The sequence below is a fragment of the Oncorhynchus mykiss genome, chromosome 10 (genome assembly GCF_013265735.2).
Source record: "Oncorhynchus mykiss isolate Arlee chromosome 10, USDA_OmykA_1.1, whole genome shotgun sequence".
Classification (NCBI taxonomy): domain Eukaryota; kingdom Metazoa; phylum Chordata; class Actinopteri; order Salmoniformes; family Salmonidae; genus Oncorhynchus; species Oncorhynchus mykiss.
Window position 1 is genome coordinate 12,405,523 of NC_048574.1, and position 26,877 is coordinate 12,432,399.

The 26,877-nt window shown below is 41.9% G+C and overlaps 1 protein-coding gene across 2 annotated transcripts; it reads right to left on the reverse strand.

The window, feature by feature from the left end:
* Positions 1-311: 311 nt before the first annotated feature.
* Positions 312-25,557, reverse strand: nfip1 (NEDD4 family-interacting protein 1). Of its 2 annotated transcripts, none has more exons than XM_021617186.2 (7): positions 16,983-17,107; positions 16,690-16,777; positions 16,281-16,411; positions 13,615-13,702; positions 13,278-13,402; positions 12,587-12,653; positions 312-878 (listed from the first exon to the last, which is right to left on the reverse strand). In XM_021617186.2, the coding sequence occupies exons 1-7, from the start codon at positions 17,022-17,024 to the stop codon at positions 775-777; spliced, it is 645 nt and encodes a 214-aa protein (XP_021472861.2). In that variant the 5' UTR covers positions 17,025-17,107; the 3' UTR covers positions 312-774.
* Positions 25,558-26,877: the final 1,320 nt, after the last annotated feature.

Genomic DNA, 26,877 nt, shown 5'->3' on the forward strand with positions numbered 1-26,877 from the left:
TGCCAATTAAAACCCTCAATGCAAGTTAATTATTGATGAGTGTCAAATACAATTGGTACATAAACATGAACAGTTCCAACCAATTTTTGGTAGTCGTGCAGGCCTCCCTTAAAAGAAAGAGCTTTGTCTCAAGGTGACTCCCTGCTTAAATAAAAAGGTTAAATCAATTCCTCGGATACTCCTTAAAATGTCTGAAATGCACTGACAAACCCTAGCAACAAGGTTCCAATGCCTACCTCGATCACTGTATTGACTAGGATTTCCAGAGTGAAAATGACACTTGAATACAAAATCATTCAGTTTTCTACACATTGAAGACACATCTTAAGACACTTTAATTTCATTATCATATACACATCAAGAAAAAAGCACTGCTTTTGATAAATGACTCAATGCTCCGATCCACAGACAGAACTCAATGGTAGTGTCACAGGTTCAGCATACAGCTGAGCAGTCTCCATATCAAACACTTTGAAAGAGGACAGAAAAAGACAAGACTACCCCCTATTGGCTAAAAGGGGCACAGTACATAACCATTGCTACAAACTTAGAATAATATGTAAGGCATTATTTATACATCACAGACTTGATTGCAAATAGCACTTGACAAACCACTAATGATTGAATAGTTACAGAATTGTCAGCATCCACCAGTTTACATCAAGAGACCGAAAGTGTATCGTCCGATTCAACGGCAGCAAAACATTTCTCAGCCTCCCGTGATGGAGTTTAGAAGCCAGAGCAAACTTCTCTATAGAAGTCAGATTTCCACTTTTAGTAGATGAAAAGGACTCTGGTTCGCGGGAGAGTAGAAAACGAGTCAGCCATTTTGCGTATCTTGGCGTAGTTGATGAATCCTCTGAGGAAGAGCAGGAATCCTGGAAGACAGAATACAGGAGTCATTTTTCTACAATGTTTTTTGGGGCAGCAAGTCAACTCCCAGCATCAAACAAGGCATTCTTGCCAGTGTGAGTGTTAAATCTCCATGCATACTGTCCATTCAATAGATACTAGAGTTGAATGGCGGGAACACGGTTACCGAGATTTACCTCCCAAAACCACTCTCTTCCTGGGAAAAATAACTGCAAGAAACCGGTAAATTATAATACATTATTTATATGAACAGCATGGCATGAGCTGGAACTGTTAAATTATATGAGATGTCTAAATCGGTCTTCTCTACGGCCTCTGCATGATGAATCATCAACGCTCAGGATGGGCACAGACCCATCTCAGATTGGAGCGCAGTTCACAAATGCATGCAGATCTTCTCATCATGGTAACTGTTTTTCTTGTGACAGGTAGGCCTACATTTGCGGCAGCATAGTCTATAATAAAAAGATTGAATGTGCGTCTAATTTACCCAACTCCACCTGGCTTTCAGGGTCACATTTTATTTAATGTAAAGATTTTTTAATTTTTGCAGCTGCAGAGTTTTAAAAACAGACCATCACTCAAATATCGTTGCTTTAAATCTCTCATTGCATCCAAAAGAGATAATCCAGTTCTAGAGTGATATATAGCCCTATATGTCCTGGCCTACCTCTTTCAGGGATTACATTTAATGCAGTATTAGCCTTATATGTTTTAAAATGAATGATGGCTTATGAATAATAAGCTTCTAACTTATAGCCTCCGTCTCTTGTGCAATACGCAAGCACCTGTGCTCCACTAGCCTTGTTAAAAAAAAAACGCTCCTTAGCTCTTGGAGTCCCATGCAGGAAAATCTAGACTAGAATAGCTTGCTGGACATATATTATACATTATATTATACATTATACCAATAGACTTTTCAAAGAGGTAGCAAGTTTGTATGCTGAATGTTAAATACAGCAGCCAATAGAAATCACGGGTAGTTTGAGCAAACGCACGATGGCAGTAGGCTACAGCAGTTATTTATTTAGACCCATAACTATTCAATTATCTCCGTCAAGAGAAGTGAGATCCTTCTGCATCTGATTCTAGTCTTATAATATTTAAGGATGTCATTAGAATGACAAAGATAAGGACAACAAAACATAAAATTTAACTGTTGAAAGCGAGGAAGAAATTAAACAATAGAAAGAGCCTACTAGGCTAATAACATTAGGAATATTATGATAAATACAGTGCCTTGCGAAAGTATTTGGCCCCCTTGAACTTGAGATCCTCACTGAACTTCTGGAGAGAGTTTGCTGCACTGAAAGTAAAGGGGCTGAATAATTTTGCACGCCCAATTTTTCAGTTTTTGATTTGTTAAAAAAGTTTGAAATATCCAATAAATGTCGTTCCACTTCATGATTGTGTCCCACTTGTTGTTGATTCTTCACAAAAAAATAGTTTTATATCTTTATGTTTGAAGCCTGAAATGCGGCAAAAGGTCGCAAAGTTCAAGGGGGCCGAATACTTTTGCAAGGCACTGTATATACACATTCTTCAAAGTAGCCACTCCTTGCCAAGAGAAAAGCAAACTCTTGGCATTATCTCAACCAGCTTCACCTGGAATGCTTTTCAACAGTCTTGGAGTTCCCACATATGCTGAGCACTTGTTGGCTGCTTTTCCTTCACTCTGCTGTCCAACTCATCAAACTATTTCAATTGCGTTGAAGTCAGCTGATTGCGGAGGCCAGGTCATCTGCTGCAGCATTGCATCACTCTCATTCTTTGTCAAAAAAAACTTTTAATTTAACTAGGCAAGTCAAATTAACTAGGCAACAAATTCTTATTTACAATGACGGCCTACACCAGCCAAACCCGGACGACGCTGGGCCAATTGTGCTCCGCCCTATGGGACTCCCAATCACGGCCGGTTGTGATACCCTGGTTCGAATCCAGGCTGTGTCTCTAGTGATGCCTCAAGCACTGAGATGCAGTGCCATAGATTGCTGCGCCACTTGGGAGGTGTGTCCTGTTGAAAAACAAATGATAGTGGGACTAAGTGTAAACCAGATGGGATGGCGTATCTCTGCAGAATGCTGTGGTAGCCATGCTGGTTAAGTGTGCATTGAATTCTAAATAAATCACAAGTGTCAACAGCAATGCACCCCCACACCACCTCCTCCATGCTTCATGGTGGGAACCACACATGCCGAGATCACCCATTCACCTGCTCTGTCTCTCACAAAGACACAGCAGTTGTAAACAAAAATCTCAAATTTGGACAAATCGGACCAAAACGACAGATTTCCACCGGTCTAATGTCCATTGCTTGTGTTTCTTGGCCCAAGCAAGTCTTCTTATTATTGGCGTCCTTCAGTAGTGGTTTATTTGCAACAATTTGATCATGAAGGCCTGATTCACACAGCCTCCTCTAAACAGTTCATGTGTCTGTTACTTGAACTCTGTGAAGCATTTATTTGGGCTGCCATTATCGGAGGCTGGTAACTCTAATGAACTGATCCTCTGCAGCAGAGGTAACGCTGGGTCTTCCTTTCCTGTGGCGGTCCTCAAGAGAGGCTGTTTCATCATAGCGCCTGATGGTTTTTGCAACTGCACTTGAAGAAACTATCAAAGTTCTGGACATATTTCAGAATGACTGACCTTTGTGTCGTAACTTCTTTGGGATAGTGGGCGGTATTTTGACGTCCGGATGAAAAGCATGCCCAAAGTAAACTGCCTGCTACTCAGGCCCATAAGCTAGGATATGCATATAATTAGTAGATTTGGATAGAAAATCTAAAACTGTTAAAATAACGTCTGAGTATAACAGAACTGAAATGGCAGGCGAAACCCAGAGGACAACCCCCCCCCCTCCCCAAAGTAATCCTACCACTGATTTCAATGCCTGGCACTTTTATAATAGGGGAAAATTGTGCTCGATTGCAGGTCCTAGGGCTTCCACTAGGTGTCAACAGTCTTTAGAAAGAGTTTCAGAATGTTTTTGGGAAAAATGAGCCAGAAATTGTAGTTTTTCTAGGTGGCTCCCATTTTGGCTGTAGTGTTTCCAAGCGCGTGAATGAGAGCGCGTTCTTTGGTATTTTTCTCCTGTAAAGACAACGATTCTTCGTCTTAAATTTGATCTTTTTTCCTAAGGTTTGATTATAAACGTTGATTGACTTGTTTGGAAGAATCTGCAAGAAGTTACTGTCATTTCACTTTCCTTATTTGAGCTGTTCTTTTTAAAAATTATTTTTTGTTGAATTTTACCCCTTTTTCTCCCCAATTTCGTGGTATCCAATTGTTGTAGTAGCTACTATCTTGTCTCATCGCTACAACTCCCGTACGGGCTCGGGAAAGTCATTGGTTGACAGGCATGCGTCCTCCGATACACAACCCAACCAGCCGCACTGCTTCTTAACACAGCGCGCATCCAACCCGGAAGCCAGCCGCACCAATGTGTCGTAAGATACACCGTGCACCCGGCAACCTTGGTTAGCGCGCACTGCACCCGGCCCGCCACAGGAGTTGCTGGTGCGCGATGAGACATCCCTACCGACCAAGCTAGGCCAATTGTGCGTCGCCCCACGGACCTCCCGGTCGCGGCCGGTTACGACAGAGCCTGGGCGCGAACCCAGGGACTCTGATGGCACAGCTGGCGCTGCAGTACAGCGCTCTTAACCACTGCGCCACCCGGGAGGCCTGTTCTTGCCTTAATATGGACTTGGTCTTTTACCAAATAGGGCCATCTTCTGGATACCACCCCAACCATGTCACAACAACTGATTGGCTCAAATCCATTAAGGAAAGAAATTCCACAAATTAACTTTTAACAAGGCACACTTGAAATTCCACAACATACGGTGATCGCTACATAAAGCCATATTAAACATTCATGAAAATACAAGTGTCTCACATGTATCGAAAGCCTAGAATCTTGCTAATCTAACTGCGTTGACAGATTTAAAAAAGGAATTACTGCGAAAGAATACGATGCGATTATCTGAGCATAGAGCCCCATAAAAAATATAAAAAATTAACCAGCACAGGTGTAACAATCAAACGGCATTAAAATAAATAGTTTACCTTTGACGATCTTCGTCTGTTTGCAATTCCAATGCTCATTGTTACACAATGAATGAGCCTTTGTTTGATAAAATCCATTTTTATAGCCTGACACGAAACATTTTGTGAACCGCTTGTGTCGTGAATTCCGTCTCATTCCATTTGACGACACATTCCAGGTAAATAACTCACACAGAACGTGACTTTTCCAGTCATGTTTGGTTTCACTGCAATCAACTGGTTTGTTTGTAACACAATCAAACGTGATGGGCCATTTCACGGGACGTATTGACTGAAAGAAACCGATTTGAAGACAAGTCATGACATCATTGTGCATTAATGATTTGCCCGCTGTTTCGTTGATTGACTGTCTTTTAACCCAATGACCACTGATCGTCTTGAAATCTAGCTGGGTAGATAGCCAATGAGCTGAGCTAAACGGCAATACGCCATGTTTATGTGTTGCAAGACCAACCCATGTAGTAAGCTCCAGCGTAAAGTGAGTCATTTGCTATTGAAGTTTCATACCGGAAGGAGAAACACATGTTACGCACTGCATTGTTTGGCAACTAAGTCAGGGAAAGCTAAATCTAAGTTTAGATATACAGATGTACACACAATTTTAGAATAAATTGATTGGGAAGGTGAGAGATTGTTGTGGGACGATTCATTTAGCGATTGTGGAGGAATATTTTTTGAACGGGAGAGGACATTGTTTTGGACTGGTAAGTTCTTATCATGCTAATGCGATTTGAAATTAATAATAAAAAATATTTGTTATTTTATATAATTTTTTAGAAGCAATATATAAACATGTAATGTCACGAAATGTGAGATGCGTGTGTCTGCCGCCCCACCCCAACCCACATGAAATAGCCTATTTGAGGCTGTTGAGGAAAAGGCAGGACCACGTCAATGGCCAAAGTGAAATGGAGACTGTAGATACAGCTGGTCTGTTGTAATATAATAAAGACAGTAGATCTAGTTGAAATGTCATAATATAAAAGAGACAGTAGATCTAGCAGGTAATAATAATATATTCAACCTAATATATTCAACCTTCAACTCTCTCTATATATCTGTTTATTATACCTGTTGATACAGGGCTCATATGTGAAACTATTCTAACTGAACATTTTCTTTCACAGTGACACTGACTCCGAATGGGAGTCTTATCCGGTGTCCTGTGTGAATTTAAGTATGCTCTCTCTAATTCTCTCTCTCGGAGGACCGGAGCCCTAGGACCATGCGTCAGGACTACCTGGCATGATGACTCCTTGCTGTCCCCAGTCCACCTGGCCTTGCCACTGTTCCAGTTTCAATTGTTCTGCCTGCGGCTATGGAACCCTAAACTGCTCATTTTTACTCGAGGTGCTGTCCTGTTGTACCCTCTACAACCACTGTGATCTCCACCCGGCACAGCCAGAAGAGGACTGGCCACCCCTCATAGCCTGGTTCCTCTCTAGGTTTCTTCCTAGGTTTTTGCCTTTCTAGGGAGTTTTTCTTAGCCACTGTGCTTCTACACCTGCATTGCTTGCTGTTTGGGGTTTTAGGCTGGGGCTATATAAATTTATTTGATAGAGGGCTGAGGGTCTTCCAAATATTGAAAGTGTGTAAATAGTTACCCATATTATTTTGTAAATAAATATATATATATATAAAAAAAAATACATATATTTTTTTTTCCTCAATAATTATTAGAATACCATTTTGGTATTTTGTATATAGATATTTGTTTCAAAATGTATAACTTCACCAATTTGGCCACTTGGGTACATTTGGGCTACTTGTGTGGGACACCTGGGTGACTTCATGATAAATGTCATGTAGCACAATCATTTTGGAAGTTATCATTCTGAAACTTTGCACAAGTACTGTTGCCCTCTTATATTTTTCACTGAAATTGTCCCCATCATATATTTTTCACTGAAATTGTCCCCATCATCCTATCTGAAAGTTTGTTTTATCTTGTTCATTTTAAAGATACAAAAATAAAAAACAATGAAAAAAATACATTTTTATTTTTTATCTAAACCAGATCTATTGTTATACTCTCCTACATTCAATTCACATGTACACAAACTTCAGAGTGTTTTCTTCCAAATGGTACCAATAATATGCATATCCTTGGTTCTGTGCCTGAGCTGTTAGATTTGGGTATGTCTTCAGGCGGAAATTGCACAAAGTAGGGGGGAGCTGTAAAGAGGTTAATGAAGCTGCCAGTTGAGAACTTGTGAGGAATCTGTTTCTCAAAGTAGAAACTAATGTACTTGTCCTCCTGCTCAGCTGTGCAGCGGGGCTTCTCACTTCTATTCTGGTTAAAGCCAATTTCCGCTGTTCTGTGAAGGGAGTAGAACACAGCGTTGTAAGAGATCTTCAGTTTCTTGGCAATTTCTCACATGGAAGAGCCTTCATTTCTCAGAACAAGAATAGACTGACGAGTTTCAGGAGAAAGTACTTTGTTTCTGGCCATTTTGAGGCTGTAATCGAACCCACAAGGGCTGATGCTCCAGATTCAACTAGTCTAAATGCGGACAGTTATATTGCTTCTTTAAATCAGGACAGTTTTCAGCTGTGCTAACATATTTGCAAAAGGGTTTTCTAATGATCAATTAGCCTTTTAAAAAATGATAAACCTGGATTGGCTATTACAACGTGCCATTGTACGTTGCTGATAATGGGCCTCTGTACACCTATTTAGGTATTCCATTAAAAAAAACAGTTGTTTCCAGCTACAATAGTCATTCAGAACATTAACAATGTCTACACTATTTTTGATCAATGTTATTTTAAAATGGACAAAAAAAGTGAGTCTTTCAAAAACAAGGATATTTAAGTGACCCCACTTTTGAATGGTAGTGTCAGCTTACCAATTGTACAAATAGGCCCTACTATATTTCAAAATTAAAATAGAATTCTCTAGCTAACTTTGTAGGCCGCATGTGCGGACCCAGAATCGCATGTTCTCTCACTGCGTTATCATGGTTTGAACGATGTGCCTAATTCAAGTCCATATAATACAATACAGTAATACAGTTCACACTCAAAAAGATTGGCCTACTGAAGCTAGTTTCATTTATTTACCCAAGAGAACATATAAGCTACATCTATGGGCTTTTCTGTTGTGCAGTAGCCTACAAAATATATGTATTGGATAATACTACAAACATTTGGGCTTGAGCTCATTAAAATGTAATTCATGTATGGCTCAGGAAGCTTCAGGCTTGAATTAATCAAATCCAGGCATATAAAAAGCATTTAGTCAGCCACCAATTGTGCAAGGTCTCCCACTTAAAAAGAGGAGAGGCCTGTAATTATCATAATAGGTAAACTTCAACTATGACAGACAAAATGAGAAGAAATAAAATCCAGAAAATCACATTGTAGGATTTTTCATTAATTTATTTGCAAATTATGGTGGAAAATAAGTATTTCTGGCTCACAGACCTGTAACTTCTTCTTTAAGAGGCTCCTCTGTCCTCCACTTGTTACCTGTATTAATGGCACCTGTTTGAACTTGTTATCAGTAAAAAATGACACCTGTCCATAAACTCAAACAGTCACACTCCAAACTCCACTATAGCCAAGACCAAAGAGCTGTCAAAGAACAACAGAAACAAAATTGTAGACCTGCACCAGGCTGGGAAGACTGAATCTGCAATAGGTAAGCAGCTTGGTTTGAAGAAATCAACTGTGGGAGCAATTATTAGGAAATGGAAGACATAGAAGACCACTGATAATCTCCCTCGATCTGGAGCTCCACGCAAGATCTCACCCCGTGGGGTCAAAATGATCACAAGAACAGTAAGCAAAAATCCCAGAACCACACGGGGGGACCTAGTGAATGACCTGCAGAGAGCTGGGACCAAAGTAACAAAGCCTACCATCAGTAACACACTTCGCCGCCAGGGACTCAAATCCTGCAGTGCCAGACGTGTCCCCCTGCTTAAGCACCGCCCGGGCAACGAAGGAGTGGCTACGTAAAGAAGCATTTCAAGGTCCTGGAGTGGCCTAGCCAGTCTCCAGATCTCAACCCCATAGAAAATCTTTGGAGGGAGTTGAAAGTCCGTGTTGCCCAGCAACAGCCCCAAAACATCACTGCTCTAGAGGAGATCTGCATGGAGGAATGGGCCAAAATACCAGCAACAGTGTGTGAAGACCTTGTGAAGATTTACAGAAAACGTTTGACCTCTGTCATTGCCAACAAAGAGTATATAACAAAGTATTGCGATAAACATTTGTTATTGACCAAATACTTATTTTCCACCACAATTTGCAAATAAATTCATTAAAAAAGCTATAATGTGATTTTCAGGATTTTCTTTTCTCATTTTGTCTGTCATAGTTGAAGTGTACCTATGATGAAAATTACAAGCCTCTCATCTTAAGTGGGAGAACTTGCACAATTGGTGGCTGACTAAATACTGTTTTGCCCCACTGTCCCTATTTATATGCTTTAATGATTATTTAATGCTTTTGAATGACACTTCAGGTTTTAGCGGGAAATACTGGGTTAACGAGGAGAAAATGATTTATTCTCGGGATGGAACATTTGTAAAATACCGGGAAAATATTCAAACCTAATAGATACCGTTGGGTATTTCTATAAATAAAAAATGGGACCAATGTGTGACAATTAGGATTTTTTTAAAAATCTATATGGTTTGAAACCAATAGAATGGACTTTCGTGCAGTTCCATGTGCACTTGGGAATAAAGTGAATATATGCAAATTAGCCCACCAATACACCAACATAGGTCTAGGACTATACATCATTTAAGCAGGGTTCAAACAGACATTGGTAAGTAATTCAAGGACTTTCAGAGACTTTTCCAAGAACTTAATTGTAATTTCTAAGGACCTCAACATTACACAATTGTATAATTGATATAATCGTACATATAGGGCCAACGCAGGCACACATAATAAATCCATGAATAGCCGTAGCATTAATCTCACCATCTGAAACTCACCAACTCAGTTTTTACAATGAGAGTGACCAAAAACCATGTTTCTTTTTTAATGAAAGGATTTGTATGGAAAACCAAGTTGATGCCAACAGATGTCGTCCTCGTAATAACCACACATGGTTTTACTGCAAGAGGAGCACAACACCTTCCAATCGATGGGAAACAAACGAAAGTGGCCACATCTCTCACAAAAACAAATAAGTATGAAGGACCAGGAGAACTTATAAACTGGCTACAATAATTTTTTATGCACCAAATTGAGGAAGTGTCATTTTAAGAAGGTAGGCAGTACTTGAATTTCTGAGCTCCAAATTCAAGTAGGCTACTTCAAGCCCCTTGTATGGTTTAAAATTGCAGGTCTAACATGGAAAACAAAATGTATGTTGTTATTTCATTACCAGATCATATCATGAATAAGCCCATTGTCATTATATCCAGAATAATGAATAGCGTTTGGGTGTTGCGCACTAGTCTATCCTACACAATTGTGCATAGTAGACTCAGAGTCCAATCCAAGGCTGTAAATCAAGTAGACAACAGATCAACATAAATTCTCTAGGGATATTATATCCAACGTGGATCCAGGCATAACTGTCTTCTCCAGCATAACGAATGAAACACCAAAATATTCTGGACATTCCTCACAAGCACCTTTTTTTTCCAGCACTTGGGACTGTTGTTGCATCGCATGTGCTTCCACAACAGCTGTTCATCACGTGACTGTCATTCTGAAAATGTCTTCCTGTATCACCACGTAACTAATCAACTGGACACCAACTGCGCATCCAACAAGTATTATGCATAATTAAAGAAAAACCACGTTAAAGACAGTATCGATTTAGGTTTTAAGCATCAAAGTAAGGTGACTTCCAGTTAGAAGCATTTGATTTCACAATGCATACATGATTATGTGCCCATGAAAACTGTTTTCACCCCGTAACATAAGGAGATACGAAATGTTAAGTAGTTAAACTGAATTTCTGAGATCTCTATACAAAAAATAAAATATACACTGCTCAAAAAAATAAAGGGAACACTTAAACAACACAATGTAACTCCAAGTCAATCACACTTCTGTGAAATCAAACTGTCCACTTAGGAAGCAACACTGATTGACAATAAATGTCACATGCTGTTGTGCAAATGGAATAGACAACAGGTGGAAATTATAGGCAATTAGCAAGACACCCCCAATAAAGGAGTGGTTCTGCAGGTGGTGACCACAGACCACTTCTCAGTTCCTATGCTTCCTGGCTGATGTTTTGGTCACTTTTGAATGCTGGCGGTGCTTTCACTCTAGTGGTAGCATGAGACGGAGTCTACAACCCACACAAGTGGCTCAGGTAGTGCAGCTCATCTAGGATGGAACATCAATGCGAGCTGTGGCAAGAAGGTTTGCTGTGTCTGTCAGCATAGTGTCCAGAGCATGGAGGCGCTACCAGGAGACAGGCCAGTACATCAGGAGACAGGCCAGTACATCAGGAGACGTGGAAGAGGCTGTAGGAGGGCAACAACCCAGCAGCAGGACCGCTACCTCCGCCTTTGTGCAAGGAGGAGCAGGAGGAGCTCCAAATGTGCATGTGTCTGCTCAAACGGTCAGAAACAGACTCCATGAGGGCCCGACGTCCACAGGTGGGGGTTGTGCTTACAGCCCAACACCGTGCAGGACGTTTTTCATTTGCCAGAGAACACCAAGATTGGCAAATTCGCCACTGGCGCCTGCAACATTCTCCAGCATGACCAGTTTTGCGGTGGGTCAGTCATGGTGTCGGGTGGCATTTCTTTGGGGGGCCGCACAGCCCTCCATGTGCTCGCCAGAGGTAGCCTGACTGCAATTAGGTACCGAGATGAGATCCTCAGACCCCTTGTGAGACCATATGCTGGTGCGGTTGGCCCTGGGTTCCTCCTAATGCAAGACAATGCTAGACCTCATGTGGCTGGAGTGTGTCAGCAGTTCCTGCAAGAGGAAGGCCTTGATTCTATGGACTGGCCCACCCGTTCCCCAGACCTGAATCCAATTGAGCACATCTGGGACATCATGTCTCGCTCCATCCACCAACGCCACACACACTACTGAGCCTCATTTTGACTTGTTTTAAGGACATTACATCAAAGTTGGATCAGCCTGTAGTGTGGTTTTCCACTTTAATTTGAGTGTGACTCCAAATCCAGACCTCCATGGGTTGATACATTTGATTTCCATTCATAATTTTTGTGATTTTGTTGTCAGCCCATTCAACTATGTAAAGAAAAAAGTATTTAATAAGAATATTTCATTCATTCAGATCTAGGATGTTTTATTTTAGTGTTCCCTTTATTTTTTTAAGCAGTGTATAAAAATAAAACTGTCCGATAGTTAAATCTAATTTAATTAACTGATTATTACTTAATATATGATATAATTTACATTGCACGGTTTATGTAATGTTTTATGTAACAATTTGACAAATCTGTCAACATAGGTTTTAAAACCAACTCGGGAATTTTGATTGAAAATAGCTCTGATCCCCATTTATTTATTAATGTAAATGAAAATAAACTGGCAGATTATTATCAATGACTTAACAGCTGTAACAAGTTGTCCAGCGTAGGAAATCCTCACTGGTACCCTAATTTATAAGACCCCTCTACACCAATGCATTTACCTGTCTAGTACTACAATTGAAAACAACAAACAGAGAAGTGGTTGTACCTACCCATTACCAGGAACACCCACCACAGCCAGTACTGCCCATCAAAGTACCCAGGGAAGTAGGTGGAGAACTGGGGAAAAAACAAACATGAACAGATAAGTTGACCACTCAGAGTAAACATGAACGTGATCTTGGGCTCTGGAAGAGGGAAACCTACACCAAACTGAAGTGCTTTGCCATCAGATCACTACTCCAAGATGCCAACCTTGATTGTTGGGAAAGAGCTCAAGTCAAGCATTTCACTGCAGTGTTTTACACCCGCTGTATCCTGTGCATGTGACAATAAAACTTGAAACTAAAGCTCAGAGGGCGTTGGTAGTGATATCTTGTGTAAAATAAATAAATATATAGGCACACACTAAATATTGCCTGGCCACGCCCACAGACGGTAGTTTCTCCTCTGCAATGAGTCTGGATCGGAGTACCTCCCTGACCCTTCACCATGGGTTGGGCCATAGCCACGTGGGTAAAGCTGAGGTTAGAAAATGCGTCATTGGCTTTGATACTCGGATTAGTTAGAGACGATCCAAATCGTGCCCCTCGTCACCACAAACGACTTCAAATGATTGCAGTCTCAGACTAAAGAATGTAGCAATCTACAGAACAGCGGAATCATTTAGCGGGTGTTGTCAGGCTACTGTAAATATGCTCCCAATAGTTGAATGGGTAAACTGAAATGTTAGTGATATGTTACCCGGACGATGAGGATCCACTTGATGAGTGACAGGCCGAAGCCAGAGATTGCTCCGTAGCGGCCAGCTGCTGAGGTGGTCAGACAGAAGGACAGGAAGAAACCGATCCAGTTGAAGAGGAATGCCACTGAAGAGTAGAGAGAAGGGGCTTTAAAAACAGACCTGTGCATATGGTCGACTAAGATGGGGTGTTTCTCAACACAAATACTATTCTTAGATCACATCAATACCTTTATCATCAAACAAATACATGACACGCCTCTTCATTTTGCTGGGTGTATTATACTAAACCCAGTCTTCACCAAGGTGGAGAAGATTCAACTTCAAGATGTGACTTACTAAAAAAGGTCAACATGAAAATCCCATCGTTGCCTATCTGTAGCTGGTCCGCATCCTCAAAGTCATCCCTGGCTGCAAAGTCATCATCCTGCAGAGATAAAGAAATGGTGGAGAATATCATCAAGTCATTTTTAATGATGGAAACCTCATAGCACTATATCATCCAAGACAGCAAACATTTATGCTAGGAACACGTCCTTCTCTTTACATTGCCCTAATGTAGTGGATGTACAAGTTATTCAGCTGGAGATGTTTCAATTCAAATTGTCATTTTAATTTACTTTTATATAAACTAGGCAAGTCAATTAAGAACAAATTTTTATTTACAATGACGGCCTACCGCGGCCAAACCCTAACAACGCTGGGCCAACTGTGCGCCACCCTATGGTACTCCTGATCACGACTGGTTGTGTTACAGCCCGGGATTAAACCAGGGTCTGTAGTGACGCCTCTAGCACTGCAATGCAGTGCCTTAGACCGCTGTACCACTCGGGAGTCAATGTAGTTATAAGAATAACATTTAATGTCCTATCAGGAAATACAGCACTACCCCTCTACAGGCCGACAGACGGGTCTCTGCAAATGGCTGCCACATCCTTTTCTTATGGTACTATTCTATTCCACACACATCCACAGCATTACTGTCGAGTTAGTACATCAAAAGTCTCCAGACGTTCCATGCTGTACACATAGCACGCAGTGTGGCAAAAATACAGACCAGTCATTTAAATGGATGACACGTAAGCTGGTAAGGCAAAAACATTTCCCACTAGAGGGCATAGATGAGCCATCGCTCTCAGGGCGTGTCCGACAGTGATTATTAGGGCGTGCCTGCCAACAACGCGTGACCCACCATTTCAAAACAGACTCGACCTATACCGAGTACAGTATACAGTGCCTTCGGAGAGTATTCAGACCCCGTGACTTTACACATTACAGCCTTATTCTAAAATGGATTAAATCTACACACAATACCCTGTAATAACAAAGCAAAAACAGTTAAGACATTTTTGCTAATTTATTAAAAATACGAACCTTAAAAAGCTCACATTTACATAAGTATTCAGACCCTTTACTCAGTACTTTGTTGAAGCACATTTGGCAGCAATTACAGCACTGAGTCTTCTAGGATATGACGCTACAATCTTGGCACATTTGTAATTGGGGAGTTTCTCCCATTCTTCTCTGCAGAACCTCAAGCGCTGTCAGGTTGGATGGGGAGCATTGCTGCACAGCTATTTTCAGGTCTCTCCAGAGATGCTCAATCTGGTTCAAGTCCGGGCTCTGGCTGGGCCACTCAAGAACATTCAGAGACTTGTCCCGAAGCCATTCCTGCGTGGTCTTGGCTGTGTGCTTAGGTGAACCTTCACCCCAGGCTGAGGTCCTGAGCAGGTTTTCGTCAACGAGCTCTCTGTACTTTGCTCTGCTCATCTTTGCCTCAATCCCGACTAGTCTCCCAGTCCCTGCCGCTGAAAAACATCCCCACACCACCACGCTTCACCGTAGGGATGGTGCCAGGTTTCCTTCACATGAGACACTTGGCATTCAGGCCAAAGAGTTCAATCTTGATTTCATCAGACCAGAGAATTTTGTTTCTCATAGTCAGAGTCAGAGTCTTTAGGTGGCTTTTGGCAAAGCTCCAAGAAGGCTCTGTGGCTTTTACTGAGGAATGGCTTCCGTCTTGCCAACCTACCATAAAGGCCGGATTAGTAGATTGCTGTGGAGATGGGAGAATCTGCCATCAGTACAACCATCTCCACAGAGGAACTCTAGAGATCTGTCAGAGAGACCATGGACCTTCTCCCCCGATTGCTCAGTTTGGCCGGGCGGCCAGCTCAAAGAGGAGTCTTGGTGGTTCCAAACTTCTTCCATTTAAGAATGATGGAGGCCACTGTGTTCTTGGGGACCTTCAATGCTGCAGGAATGTTTTGGTACCCTTCCCTAGATCTGTGCTTGACACAATCCTGTCCCGGAGCTCTACAGAGAGTTCCTTCGACCTCATGGCTTGGTTTTTGCTCTGACATGCACTGTCAACTGTGGGACCTTATATAGACAGGTGTGCCTCTTTCCAAATCATGTCCAATCAATAGAATTTACCACAGGTGGACTCCAATCAAGTTGTAGATACATCTCAAGGATGATCAATGGAAACAGGATGCACCTGACCTCAATTTCAAGTCTCATAGCAAAGGGTCTGAATACCTATGAAAATAATATGTATTAAAAATAAAAACACATTTGCAAACATTTCTAAAAACCTGTTGTTGCATGGTCATTATGGGGTATTATGTTTAGATAGATGAGGAAATCCATTTTAGAATAAGGCTGTAATGTATCAAAATGTGGAACAAGTCTGAATAATTTCCTGAAGGCACTGTATACCTACACACATCCATGGTTAAACAGGCCTACTTTTATATTATGTGCAATGAGGTTCATGGAGTCACTTTCAGAAACTAGCCTGCATCCAGCTCAATGTAAATAGTACACAAAACTGAGGCAAGTTTGGTTACTTGGGAGATCAGCCACGCCAATAGACAGGGACTGAATTACTTTCTGCCACACCCACAACACTGAGGAACAACACAGAACCTGGATGAACAGAAAATAGTCCAGCAAAACCACAAGGGATGGCTATGTGGAGTTTATAGTGCTGGAAGACTCACCCTTTCAGAAACCAAGGGAACATGGACTTCAGCCTTGGTTCTCTCTGCCTCGTCATAGGAAGGGAGAGTTGTGGCCACGTTGTATGACGGTGGCTTGGGGAACCCCCCGTCCTCTTTGTAGTCAAAATAAGCTAAGAGAGGCAAATAAGTAAAAAAAGCTACTGTGTTACACTTGAGTGCCATATATCCCTTTTTGGTAGGCTAATTGCTGTAACACCATAAGTAAACCTAATGCTAGGCTAGCAGGGAAATCTCCACTGTCATAAAAAAGATACTTGACTTGTCCTAGTTTAGTTCTAGACTGTAAATGTCCAATGACTCTGGGGGCAACGGTAAAGACATTGACCCCCAGGCCAACCCATAACACTCCACTGTGATGTGAGTATTTGTGTATGCATTGAACTATTACCTGCATTATCTGCTGCAATGCTGCTGTAAGGGGGTGGGGCTTCAGCTGCCACCTGGAGAACCTCCTCTGGCTCCTCTTCATTGGGCAGCTGAATAGGGGAAGAGTCAATAAACTGGTTATGCCTAGCTGACAGAGAACATCAACATGACCTAGTGAAGAGATCAGTTCAAGCCCTGGAGATACTTATCTTGTTTTATTCAGGCTCTAAGCTAAAGGGTCAGGCGAGTACATATTATAGCAGACTTCTGGACAGAACACAAAATACAGAACGCTGGCCGTTCTCAGTAGATCACCTGCTCGGTGACGAACTGTCGCGATTCAGCATGTAGAATCATCAGGAAATTAACAGAAAATGAAGGCTGATGTTCTGTAATCAGAAGAGACGAGGCTGTGCACTGTCGACGTTTGCTGTTTCGTTCCCTCTCGTAGAATAAAAAGAAGAAGTGGTCACACTCGGTTTCAGCATCACGCTTTGACAGAAACTCACATGACCACCTACTTATTTAACAAAATGGCAAGCAGACAGTTCCCCATTTTGGTTGTTATTTCTTTCATTACCATAACAGGTCGCTGAACGATCTATGGGAACTCCTTCCCCTTCACGCGATATGATTGAAAAAGCATAATATCAAAGAAGTTTAGTCACGCCACGCACTTACAGTACCCAGGTGACGATCACTATAAAATGAGGTATGGTGCGACTAACTGTTTTCCTCACCATCCCGGAGTGCAATTTAAACTGTCGCAAACAGAACTTGATCATTCCCAAAATTAAAATACAATTTATTTTTATTTTGATGTTTTGATATGCCAACATGGGGCTAGGACTAGGTCATTTTCAGGGCTTTTAAAGTAATTGGTTTATATTTCATAACCTTCATTTGTTAAGAAAAACTTTTTGCATCTCGTGGTATATTGTTTAATTTATTTTGTGACATGAGTCTTTTATATCAAAATATCACAGATGAGACAAATGTTCACCTGCCCCTTTAAGGGCGGGAGGTTACCGTAGTAATGCGACTCCAGTCATGTTTGTGCCTCTGACTAGTATCCGGGGTGCTTCTCTTCCCTAGCAGTTGAAACTAAACATTGAAAAACAACCTAGCTTGTGAACAAAACAATATAAATAGCCAAGGAACACAAGCTCAAAGTCTCACTTCTGTAGACTGTATGCCTGTGCGCAGCAATTCTAAAAATGAATATGTCACTCAGCTCTTCACGTGTGCGCACACAGTCCCCAGCCAGGCAGTGTTGCAGCGCGAGACAGAAATGCTTTCAACATTTTACTGTGTGCATTCGGTTCAGGAGATACAACCATATTCTCTAGAATACCATAGTAGCTAGCCATAGCATACAGACAATGCAAATAGCACAGCAACTCCCTGCACGCGAAATATCCGCTCCGGGCTGGCGGACCCGCAGACGAGCTGGGAGAGAGTCAAATGTGCATTCTAATAGACCTACTTGCCCAACATTGGAATGATATTCTAATATTATACATTTTCATAACCTAAAATCATTACATATGCGATGCCGAGCCAGCCATAGCACTGTTTGAAACCTGGACGTTTTACATTGCATATCTGACCTTGCTTTTAATAGACTACATCCCAAATCTGACCACAGAAACAAACCATTCTTCTACTGCCCAAAGTCAGTAAGGCAGAATTCTATTGTTGCATCTTCCGATATTCTCTTAAGTTTCTACCATTAGTCTGTATATCCATCCCTGTCGCATTATAAAAACTGCTCGCATCAGGTACGTGTTAGAGAATGGTGTTTAAACATTTTAGGACGCCCTTAATTTCGAGCCCTGGCTGTGAGTAGTTGATTTGTTTGTTATTAAAGTTAGATGTATTTTTCCCCACACACAAAACAATACAAATAAAACATTGTACAGCATAAAAACATTGAGCATGGACATCCAGACATATCACACATACACAATCAAATACTATCTCACAAGCTACAACACATAATTAAATGGGTTCACAAGCCATCACTTCCCCAGTTTTAGGAATTGTTGATTTTGATCTAATCTAGACCCCCTCTGTCGTTATTGTGCTGGCCCATACTAGCTAACTTGTATTGTTTTTTTTTGTCAGGAATTTCCATCCTTGTGTGTTCGCTAGCTAGCTAGTTATCGGGATATACTCGAAGCTACCGCAAAAGTTAGCTCGTAGCTAGCTAGCTAAATTAGCCACACATAGGTACCTAGTTGGTTTGTTGGTGGTTGTTGACCCGCCATGTTGGGCCAGTCCCTGCACACTAGCCCGTTGATCTAGCATTCCCATTCCCTCACTTGGAGTTCTGCTGTGACCACAGTGCACAGCGGTGCTGTAGGCTACCAGTCCTCGCTTGACCAAGTCCACCAACGCTGAGACTGACAGTCCACTCTTGACTGCCAGTCAGATGGCTTCATATAGGCGGGAGTCTCGACTCCGAAGCACAACGGGTACTTTCTAAGCATCCAAAGCCAATACCGAGGCAATCGAAGCATACAGAGACAAAAACGTTGTTACCTTTTTCTTGTAACACTTCTCTTGTGTGAAATCCGTTATTTCCACACTGATTCAGTGCTGTACACAGGATGTCATTCCACCCATGTCAAAAGTGCGAAAAACAACTCCCAGCCTCAGATGAACACACACACTTCTTTCCTTGGGAGCTGAACATGCTCAAGCGGACAGGGTAGAAGCTCATGCACTCTGTCAGAAATTTAAACCAAGATCATTGAAATCTCGACTTGCGCACTTTGCATCAAATTAGTCTACCACACCGAGCAAACACTCCAGGTCTAATGACGGGTCTCACTCCCCTCGTGTGTATAGAGCGGTGGATCACCATAGCTCATCCTTGCCAGGGTACAAATTGACACCCAATGAGATTAAATTCAACCTTTATTTAACTAGGGAAGTCAGTTAAAGAACAACTGCTTATTTACAATCACGGCCTGAGGTTCGAATCCAGGCTGTATCACCAGGGACTGTAGTGATGCCTCTTGCACTGAGATGCAGTGCCTTACACCATCTAAGGTCTACCCTTAAGCACATCCTGGCCAGGCTTCCCATGCCGGTACCAAACCCCTACATCTGAACAGAGCGTGGTTGCGGAATCAGATGATACTGACGTACTGTCCAAAAGAGCCTCCTACTCTTATGGCAGACTATGAGCACTAATGATGATGATGCTGTCATGTACCATAGCTCTAGTATCGTCTAAGCCTGCCGGTCTGGTAGCAACGGTCGACCAGAAAATACATTTGTCTGAAATATTTGAGAGGGCAAGCAGGAACTTCAACGTGGAACATGCACCTACTGCCATGGCATCCACATCCAAGTTTGATCAATTCAGTTTTTTAAAAGACTGACATCATCCCGTTCAAAGATTTGGCGTGCTCCAAGGCACTTGGTTTTGGCCATTTCCCCCGTGTGGATAAATCATTTGCTTCACTTGTCCTGCCTGCTTTTCTCTCTTTTCAGACAAAGAGCTGCCTAACAAACAATGCAGGGCATCTGATTGCATCCTACGCAGGACACATGACAGCACTGCTTCAGCCAAAAGGCTTAGGAATTCAGCAGCGATAGTGATCTTCAATTAGAAGGAACTGCAGGAACGCAGAGAAGCACAGATGGAGCTTAATTTCAAACCATAGAATGCATCAGCCAGCAAACCATTACTCACGTCCCACAGCCTTAACTGGGATTCCAAGAAACCAGACTCAAACACTCAGCCCTACCAAAGAGGTGGAGCACAACATAGCCCAAGATGCAGAAGCGCACCATTTGCAGGCGGTGTCCCCTCTGCACCACAGCGCGCAGAGCCTCGGTCCTGATGGTGCGTTTCTGCATCTTGGGCTATGTAGTGCAACACTGTTTCCTTGAGCACCACCTCTCCAGCTGAAAAAGGTCAACGAGTGTTACACACTCTACAACATATTTTTGACTCCCACACTTCAGGAGGGTCTTAAACAACAGCTCACAACCCTGCTCAAAAGCAAACACTTTGTTCAGAAATCTCCTTGCTCCTGAAAAAACATGGAATTGAAGAAGTAGAACCAGCACAACAAAACTGCAGGATCTACGCAATATTTTTTGGTGCCAAATCTGAGATTTGAGTTCTACCCTTCAGCCTTTCAGCAAGTACATAAGTGAAGCGCTAGCAATGAACTTGGAAAATAGTTCTCTGGTACCCACTCAGTGTGTGCAGTTCCTGGGCTTGACAAACTAGAAATTTCAATGAATTGCTGGAGGAGAGATATACAATGTTGGCACCCAACACTTCAAACAGTTCTTCAAACTGCATTTCACAACCGGGTGACTGACCAGAAGCCTTCCAAAATGGATGGGGAGCAGTCTGGAAATCAGTCATGATTACATGGTGTATGGTCAGCACTAGAGGTCGACCGATTAATCGAAATGGGCGATTAATTAGGGCCGATTTCAAGTTTTCATTACAATCGGAAATCTGTATTTTTGGACAACGATTTGGCCGTTTTTTTTAAATATATATATTTTTACACCTTTATTTAAGTAGGCAAGTCAGAACACATTCTTATTTTCAATGGACGGTCTAGGAACGGTGGGTTAACTGCTTTGTTCAGGGGCAGAACGACAGATATTTTTACCTTGTCAGCTCGGGGATTCAATCTTGCAACCTTACGGTTAACTAGTCCAATGCTCTAACCACCTGCCTCTCATTGCACTCCAGGAGGAGCCTGCCTGTTACGTGAATGCAGTAAGAAGCCAATGTAAGTTGCTAGCTAGCATTAAACTTATCTTAGAAAAAACAATCAATCATAATCACTAGTTAACTACACATGGTTGATGATATCACTAGTCTATCTAGCGTGTCCTGCGTTGCATATAATCGATGCGGTGCGCAACTGTCGTTGCTCCACCGTGTACCTAACCATAAACATCAATGCCTTTCTTAAACTCAATACACAAGTATATATTTTTAAACGTGCATATTTAGTTAATATTGCCTGCTAACGTGAATTTCTTTGTCACTTTTCTAGCAACAGAGTCATTGGATATGCAGCAGTTTGGGCCACCTGGCTCGTTGCGAACTGCGTGAAGACTTTCTTCCTAACAAAGACAGACAACTTCGCCAAACGGGGGTTGATTTAACAAAAGCACAATATTTGCACAACTGTACCTAACCATAAGCATTAATGCCTTAAAATCAATACGCAGAAGTATATATTTTTAAACCTGCATATTTAGCTAAAAGAAATCCAGGTTAGCAGGCAATATTAACCAGGTGAAATTGTGTCACTTCTCTTACGTTCATTGCACGCAGAGTCAGGGTATATGCAACAGTTTGGGCCGCCTGGCTCGTTGCGAACTAATTTGCCAGAATGTTACGTAATTATGACATAACATTGAAGGTTGTGCAATGTAACAGGAATATTTAGACTCATGGATGCCACCATCCATGCCACCATCCGTTAGATAAAATAAGGAACGGTTCCGTATTTCACGGATAGAATAAATGTTTTGTTTTTGAGATGATAGGTCATTAATATGGTGGAATCCGGAAACTAAGGCTCGTATTTCTGTGTGTTATGTTATAATTAAGTCTATTATTTGATAGAGCAGTCGGACTGAGCGATGGTAGGCACCAGCAGGCTCGTAAGCATTCATTCAAACAGCAATTTTGTGCGTTTTGTCAGCAGCTCTTCGTAATGCTTCAAGCATTGCGCTGTTTATGACTTCAAGCCTATCAACTCCCGTGATTAGGCTGGTGTAACCGATGTGAAATGGCTAGCTAGTTTGCTGGGTGCACGCTAATAGCATTTCAAACATCACTCGCTCTGAGACTTGGAGTAGTTGTTCCCCTTGCTCTGCATGGGTAACGCTGCTTCGAGGGTGGCTGTTGTCGTTGTGTTCCTGGTTCGAGCCCAGGTAGGAGCGGGGAGAGGTACGGAAGCTATACTGTTACACTGGCAATACTAAAGTGCCTATAAGAAATACAATATGAAATACAAATCGTATAGAGAGAAATAGTCCTATAATAACTACAACCTAAAACTTCTTACCTGGGAATATTGAAGACTGATATGAAAGCTGGTGGTTCCTTTTAACATGTTATCATGTTCTGAGCAAGGAATTTAAATTAAACGTTAGCTTTCTTACATGGCACATATTGCACTTTTACTTTCTTCTCCAACACTTTGCATTATTTAAACTAAATTGAACATGTTTCATTATTTATTTTAGGCTAAATTGATTTTATTGATGTATTATATTAAGTTAAAATAAGTGTTCATTCAGTATTGTTGTAATTGTCATTATTACAAATAAATCAAGCAATCTTACATTTTTTTTAAATATATTTTATTTATTTTTACTATTATTTTATATATATATATATATATATATATATATATATATATATATATATATATATATATATATATATATATATATATATATATATATATATATATATTTTTTTTTTTTTTTTTTTTAATGATTATTTTTATTTTTTTATTTAAAATTGGCCGATTAATCAGTATCGGCTTTTTTTGGGTCCTCCAATAATAATTAATCGTAATCGGTCAACCTCTAGTCAGCACCATGGACAAAGGATCACATCGATGAGCTGGAGCTCAAGGTGATTCACTTTGCACTCTGGCACTTCCTCCCAGTACTGAGAGGACGGATACGGGACAGAGAATACAACCGGTGGTTTCACACATCAACTGCACCAGGTAACTACTGCTTTGGGCAAACAGACACCTCACATTCTTCAGAGCATTTTTTATTTATCAGTTATTTTACCAGGTAAGTTGACTGAGAACACGTTCTCATTTGCCGCAACGACCTGGGGAATAGTTACAGGGGAGAGGAGGGGGATGAATGAGCCAATTGTAAACTGGGGATTATTAGGTGACCGTGATGGTTTGAGGGCAAGATTGGAAATTTAGCCAGGACACCAGGGTTAACACCCCTACTCTTACGATAAGTGCCATGGGATCTTTAATGTCCCCAGAGAGTCAGGACACCCGTTTAACATCCCATCCGAAAGACGGCACCCGATACAGGGCAATGTCCCCAATCACTGCCCTGGGGCATTGGGATATTTTTATTTATTTTTTAGACCAGAGGAAAGAGTGCCTCCTACTGGCCCTCCAACACCACTTCCAGCAGCATCTGGTCTCCCATCCAGGAACTGACCAGAACCAACCCTGCTTTGCTTCAGAAGCAAGCCAACAGTGGTATGCAGGGTGGTTTGCTGCTGGCAAATACACCTGCCAGGGTGGAGAATTAGGCAGCAGGCCTCTCTCCAGAGGAGGTCCACTTCCTTCAGACTGGAGGATATATCCCACAGTAGTGGCAATATCTGGGCACGATTCAGAAGGGCCGTTGCCAATCTGTTAGCATCGCAAGACTCAACCCATTGTCCTCTGTTGTTCTCCATAAAGGGTCCAGCAGGTGTGTTCTCTGGAGTGATGAATCACGCTTCAAAATCAGGCAGTCAGAACGACAAATCTGAGTTTGGCATATGCCAGGAGAACGCTACCTACCCTAATGCATAATGCCAAAATGTACACTTTGGTGGAGGAGGAATCACGGTTTGGGCTAGGCCCCTTAGTTCCAGTGAAGGGAAATCTTAAAGCTACAGCATACAACTACATTCTAGACAATTCTGTGCTTCCAACTTTATGGCAAGTTTTGGGACAGCCCTTCCCTGTTTCAGCATGACAATGCACCCGTGCACAAAGCAAGGTCAATAGATAAATGGTTTGTCGAGATCAGTGTGGAAGAACTTGACTGACCTGCACAGAGCTCAGACCTCAACCCCATCTTACACCTTTGGGATGAATTGGAGCGCCAACTGCAAACCAGGCCTAATCACCTAACATCAAGGCCTGCAGCAATGTTCCAACATATAGTGGAAAGCCTTCTTAGAAGAGTGGAAGCTGCTATAGCAACAAAGGTGGGACCAACTCCATATTAACGCCCATGATTTTAGAATGAAATGTTCTATGAGCAGTTGTCCACATACTTTTGGTCATGTTGAGCGGCGCAGCGGCCTAAGGCAGTGACTCTCAGTGCTAAAGGCGTCACTACACACCTGGGTTCAAACCTAGGCAGAAGCCAGCCGTGACCGGGAGATCCACGAGGCGGAGCACAATCGGTCCAGTGTCGTCCGGGTTGGGCCGGCAAGGATGTCCTTGTCCCATCACGCTCTAGCCACTCCTTGTGGCGGGCTGGGCGTATGCACGCTGACCTCGGTCGTCAGTTATATGGTGTTTCCTTCGACACATAGGTGTGGTTGACGTCCGGGTTAAGCGAACAGTGTGTCAAGAAGCAGTGCGGCTTGGCAGGGTCATGTTTCGGGGGAGGACGCATGGCTCTCCGTACGGGAGTTGCAGCGATGGGACTAGACTAACTACTACCAATTGGATATCACGACATTGGGGAGACATGGGAGTAAATGTAAAAAATATCAAATAAAATGTAGTGTAGCTTGTTAGCTAGCATTATTAGCTAACGTTAGTTACACTATCAAAACATTACCGTGTTTATATTAATTCGTTAACTGACGTTTCAATCATGGTGCCATTCAAAACAACGAGGCCTAGCTAGAGCCATCCCATCACCAGTGTTTCTTGCAAACCTCTAACTAACGTTTGCTAGCTGTTAGCTAATGCTTGCCAACGTTAACTCAAAGACACGACAAAACGTTTTACTCACCTGCTGATATCTAGCGCTTGGCTCAGACATCCTGATATGAACAGAGGAAAATCCTTGTATTTAAACAATAAATCAATTAGATTATCACCAATGTAACGTTATTCAATTCAGAAATTATAGCTATAACCCGTAATGTAAACTCTTTCCTCGGGACACTGTCTCTGCTCAGGTCCCTCCCCTCGTTGTTTCTTCTTCTTCGTCTTGTTCTTCTTCTTTGGGATTGGGCTGGCAGATCGCATCCAACGTTTAAGGTGCATACACCGCCACCTACTGTACTGGAGTGTGAGGCCAATCACGGCCTACTTACATTACCTTTTCTTCATTAATCCTGTTCATATAAGAAAGTGAAACAGAGTCCTAGACACCACTTCCCTCCCCCCAAACTACAACCCTTTCACATAATCTCTCCCTATCTACTTCATACAGTTCACAAAATATCAACCCATGCTCCACTGTTTCCTCCACTAAACACTCATCACACAGACCTGTTTCGTGTCTCCTTATCATCCACAATGTTGCATTCAAACCTGTGATCCCAAACTGTAGTCTACTCCACACAACTTCCTCTCTCCTACATCCCATACTCCCCACCTCTTCCTTTACTGACTGGTGCGCACAATGAAATTGCCTTCCCTTACTACAAGCATCCCACTCCCTTTGCCAAAGATTGAGCCCTTTTGCCTGGATCAAGGACTTGACTTCCCTGCGGCCCAGCGGGACCTGAAAATCTACTCCCTCTCTCCTCACAGCACACTTATATCAAATAATTTTTATATCTAAACCAAGATAGACCTCAACCTGTCGTTTCAAACGGGAACAAATGAGCCATAGTGGGCAACACAAGCAATGGGGTTACCAGAGCCAAGCAGGAGCTAGCGAGATCCTATTAGCGCATTCATTAGCAAATTTCCTATTAGCGCATTCATTAGCAAATTTCCTATTAGCGCATTAATTTGCGAATTTCCTATTAGCGCATTCATTTGCAAATTTCCTATTAGCGCATTCATTTGCAAATGTCCTAATAGCACATTCATTTGCAAATGTCCTATTAGCGCATTCATTTGCAAATGTCCTATTAGCGCATTCATTTGCAAATTTCCTATTAGCGCATTCATTTGCAAATTTCCTATTAGCGCATTCATTTGCAAATTTCCTATTAGCGCATTCATTTGCAAATTTCCTATTAGCGCATTCATTTGCAAATTTCCTATTAGTGCATTCATTTGCACATTTCCGTTGGGGAATTTCTACTAAACAACGCAAATTTTATTTGAATTAGCAGAATGTCAGCCAAAATCCATCTCGTTCCTTCTTCTCCTACTGCCGGCCCACATGTTTGGTAGTGAGTGGAAACGCCAACAGGATGCTCACATTTATACATCCGGTCAAATATCTGTCTAATTGTTCTATCTGTGCTTATGCTGCGTTTACATGGTACGAGATAGATGATAAGCAGCAAACCGGGTGTCATTGTTTTCAA

Coding starts and splice junctions, on each gene's coding strand:
- nfip1 (XM_021617186.2), bottom strand. CDS start 17,024: ATGATTCTACATGCTGAATCGCGACAGTTCGTCACCGAGCAG. Junction 16,412..16,689: donor CATTGCAGCAGATAATGCAG/GTAATAGTTCAA, acceptor TGCCTCTCTTAG/CTTATTTTGACTACAAAGAG. Junction 12,654..13,277: donor AGTGGATCCTCATCGTCCGG/GTAACATATCAC, acceptor TTTTTTCCCCAG/TTCTCCACCTACTTCCCTGG.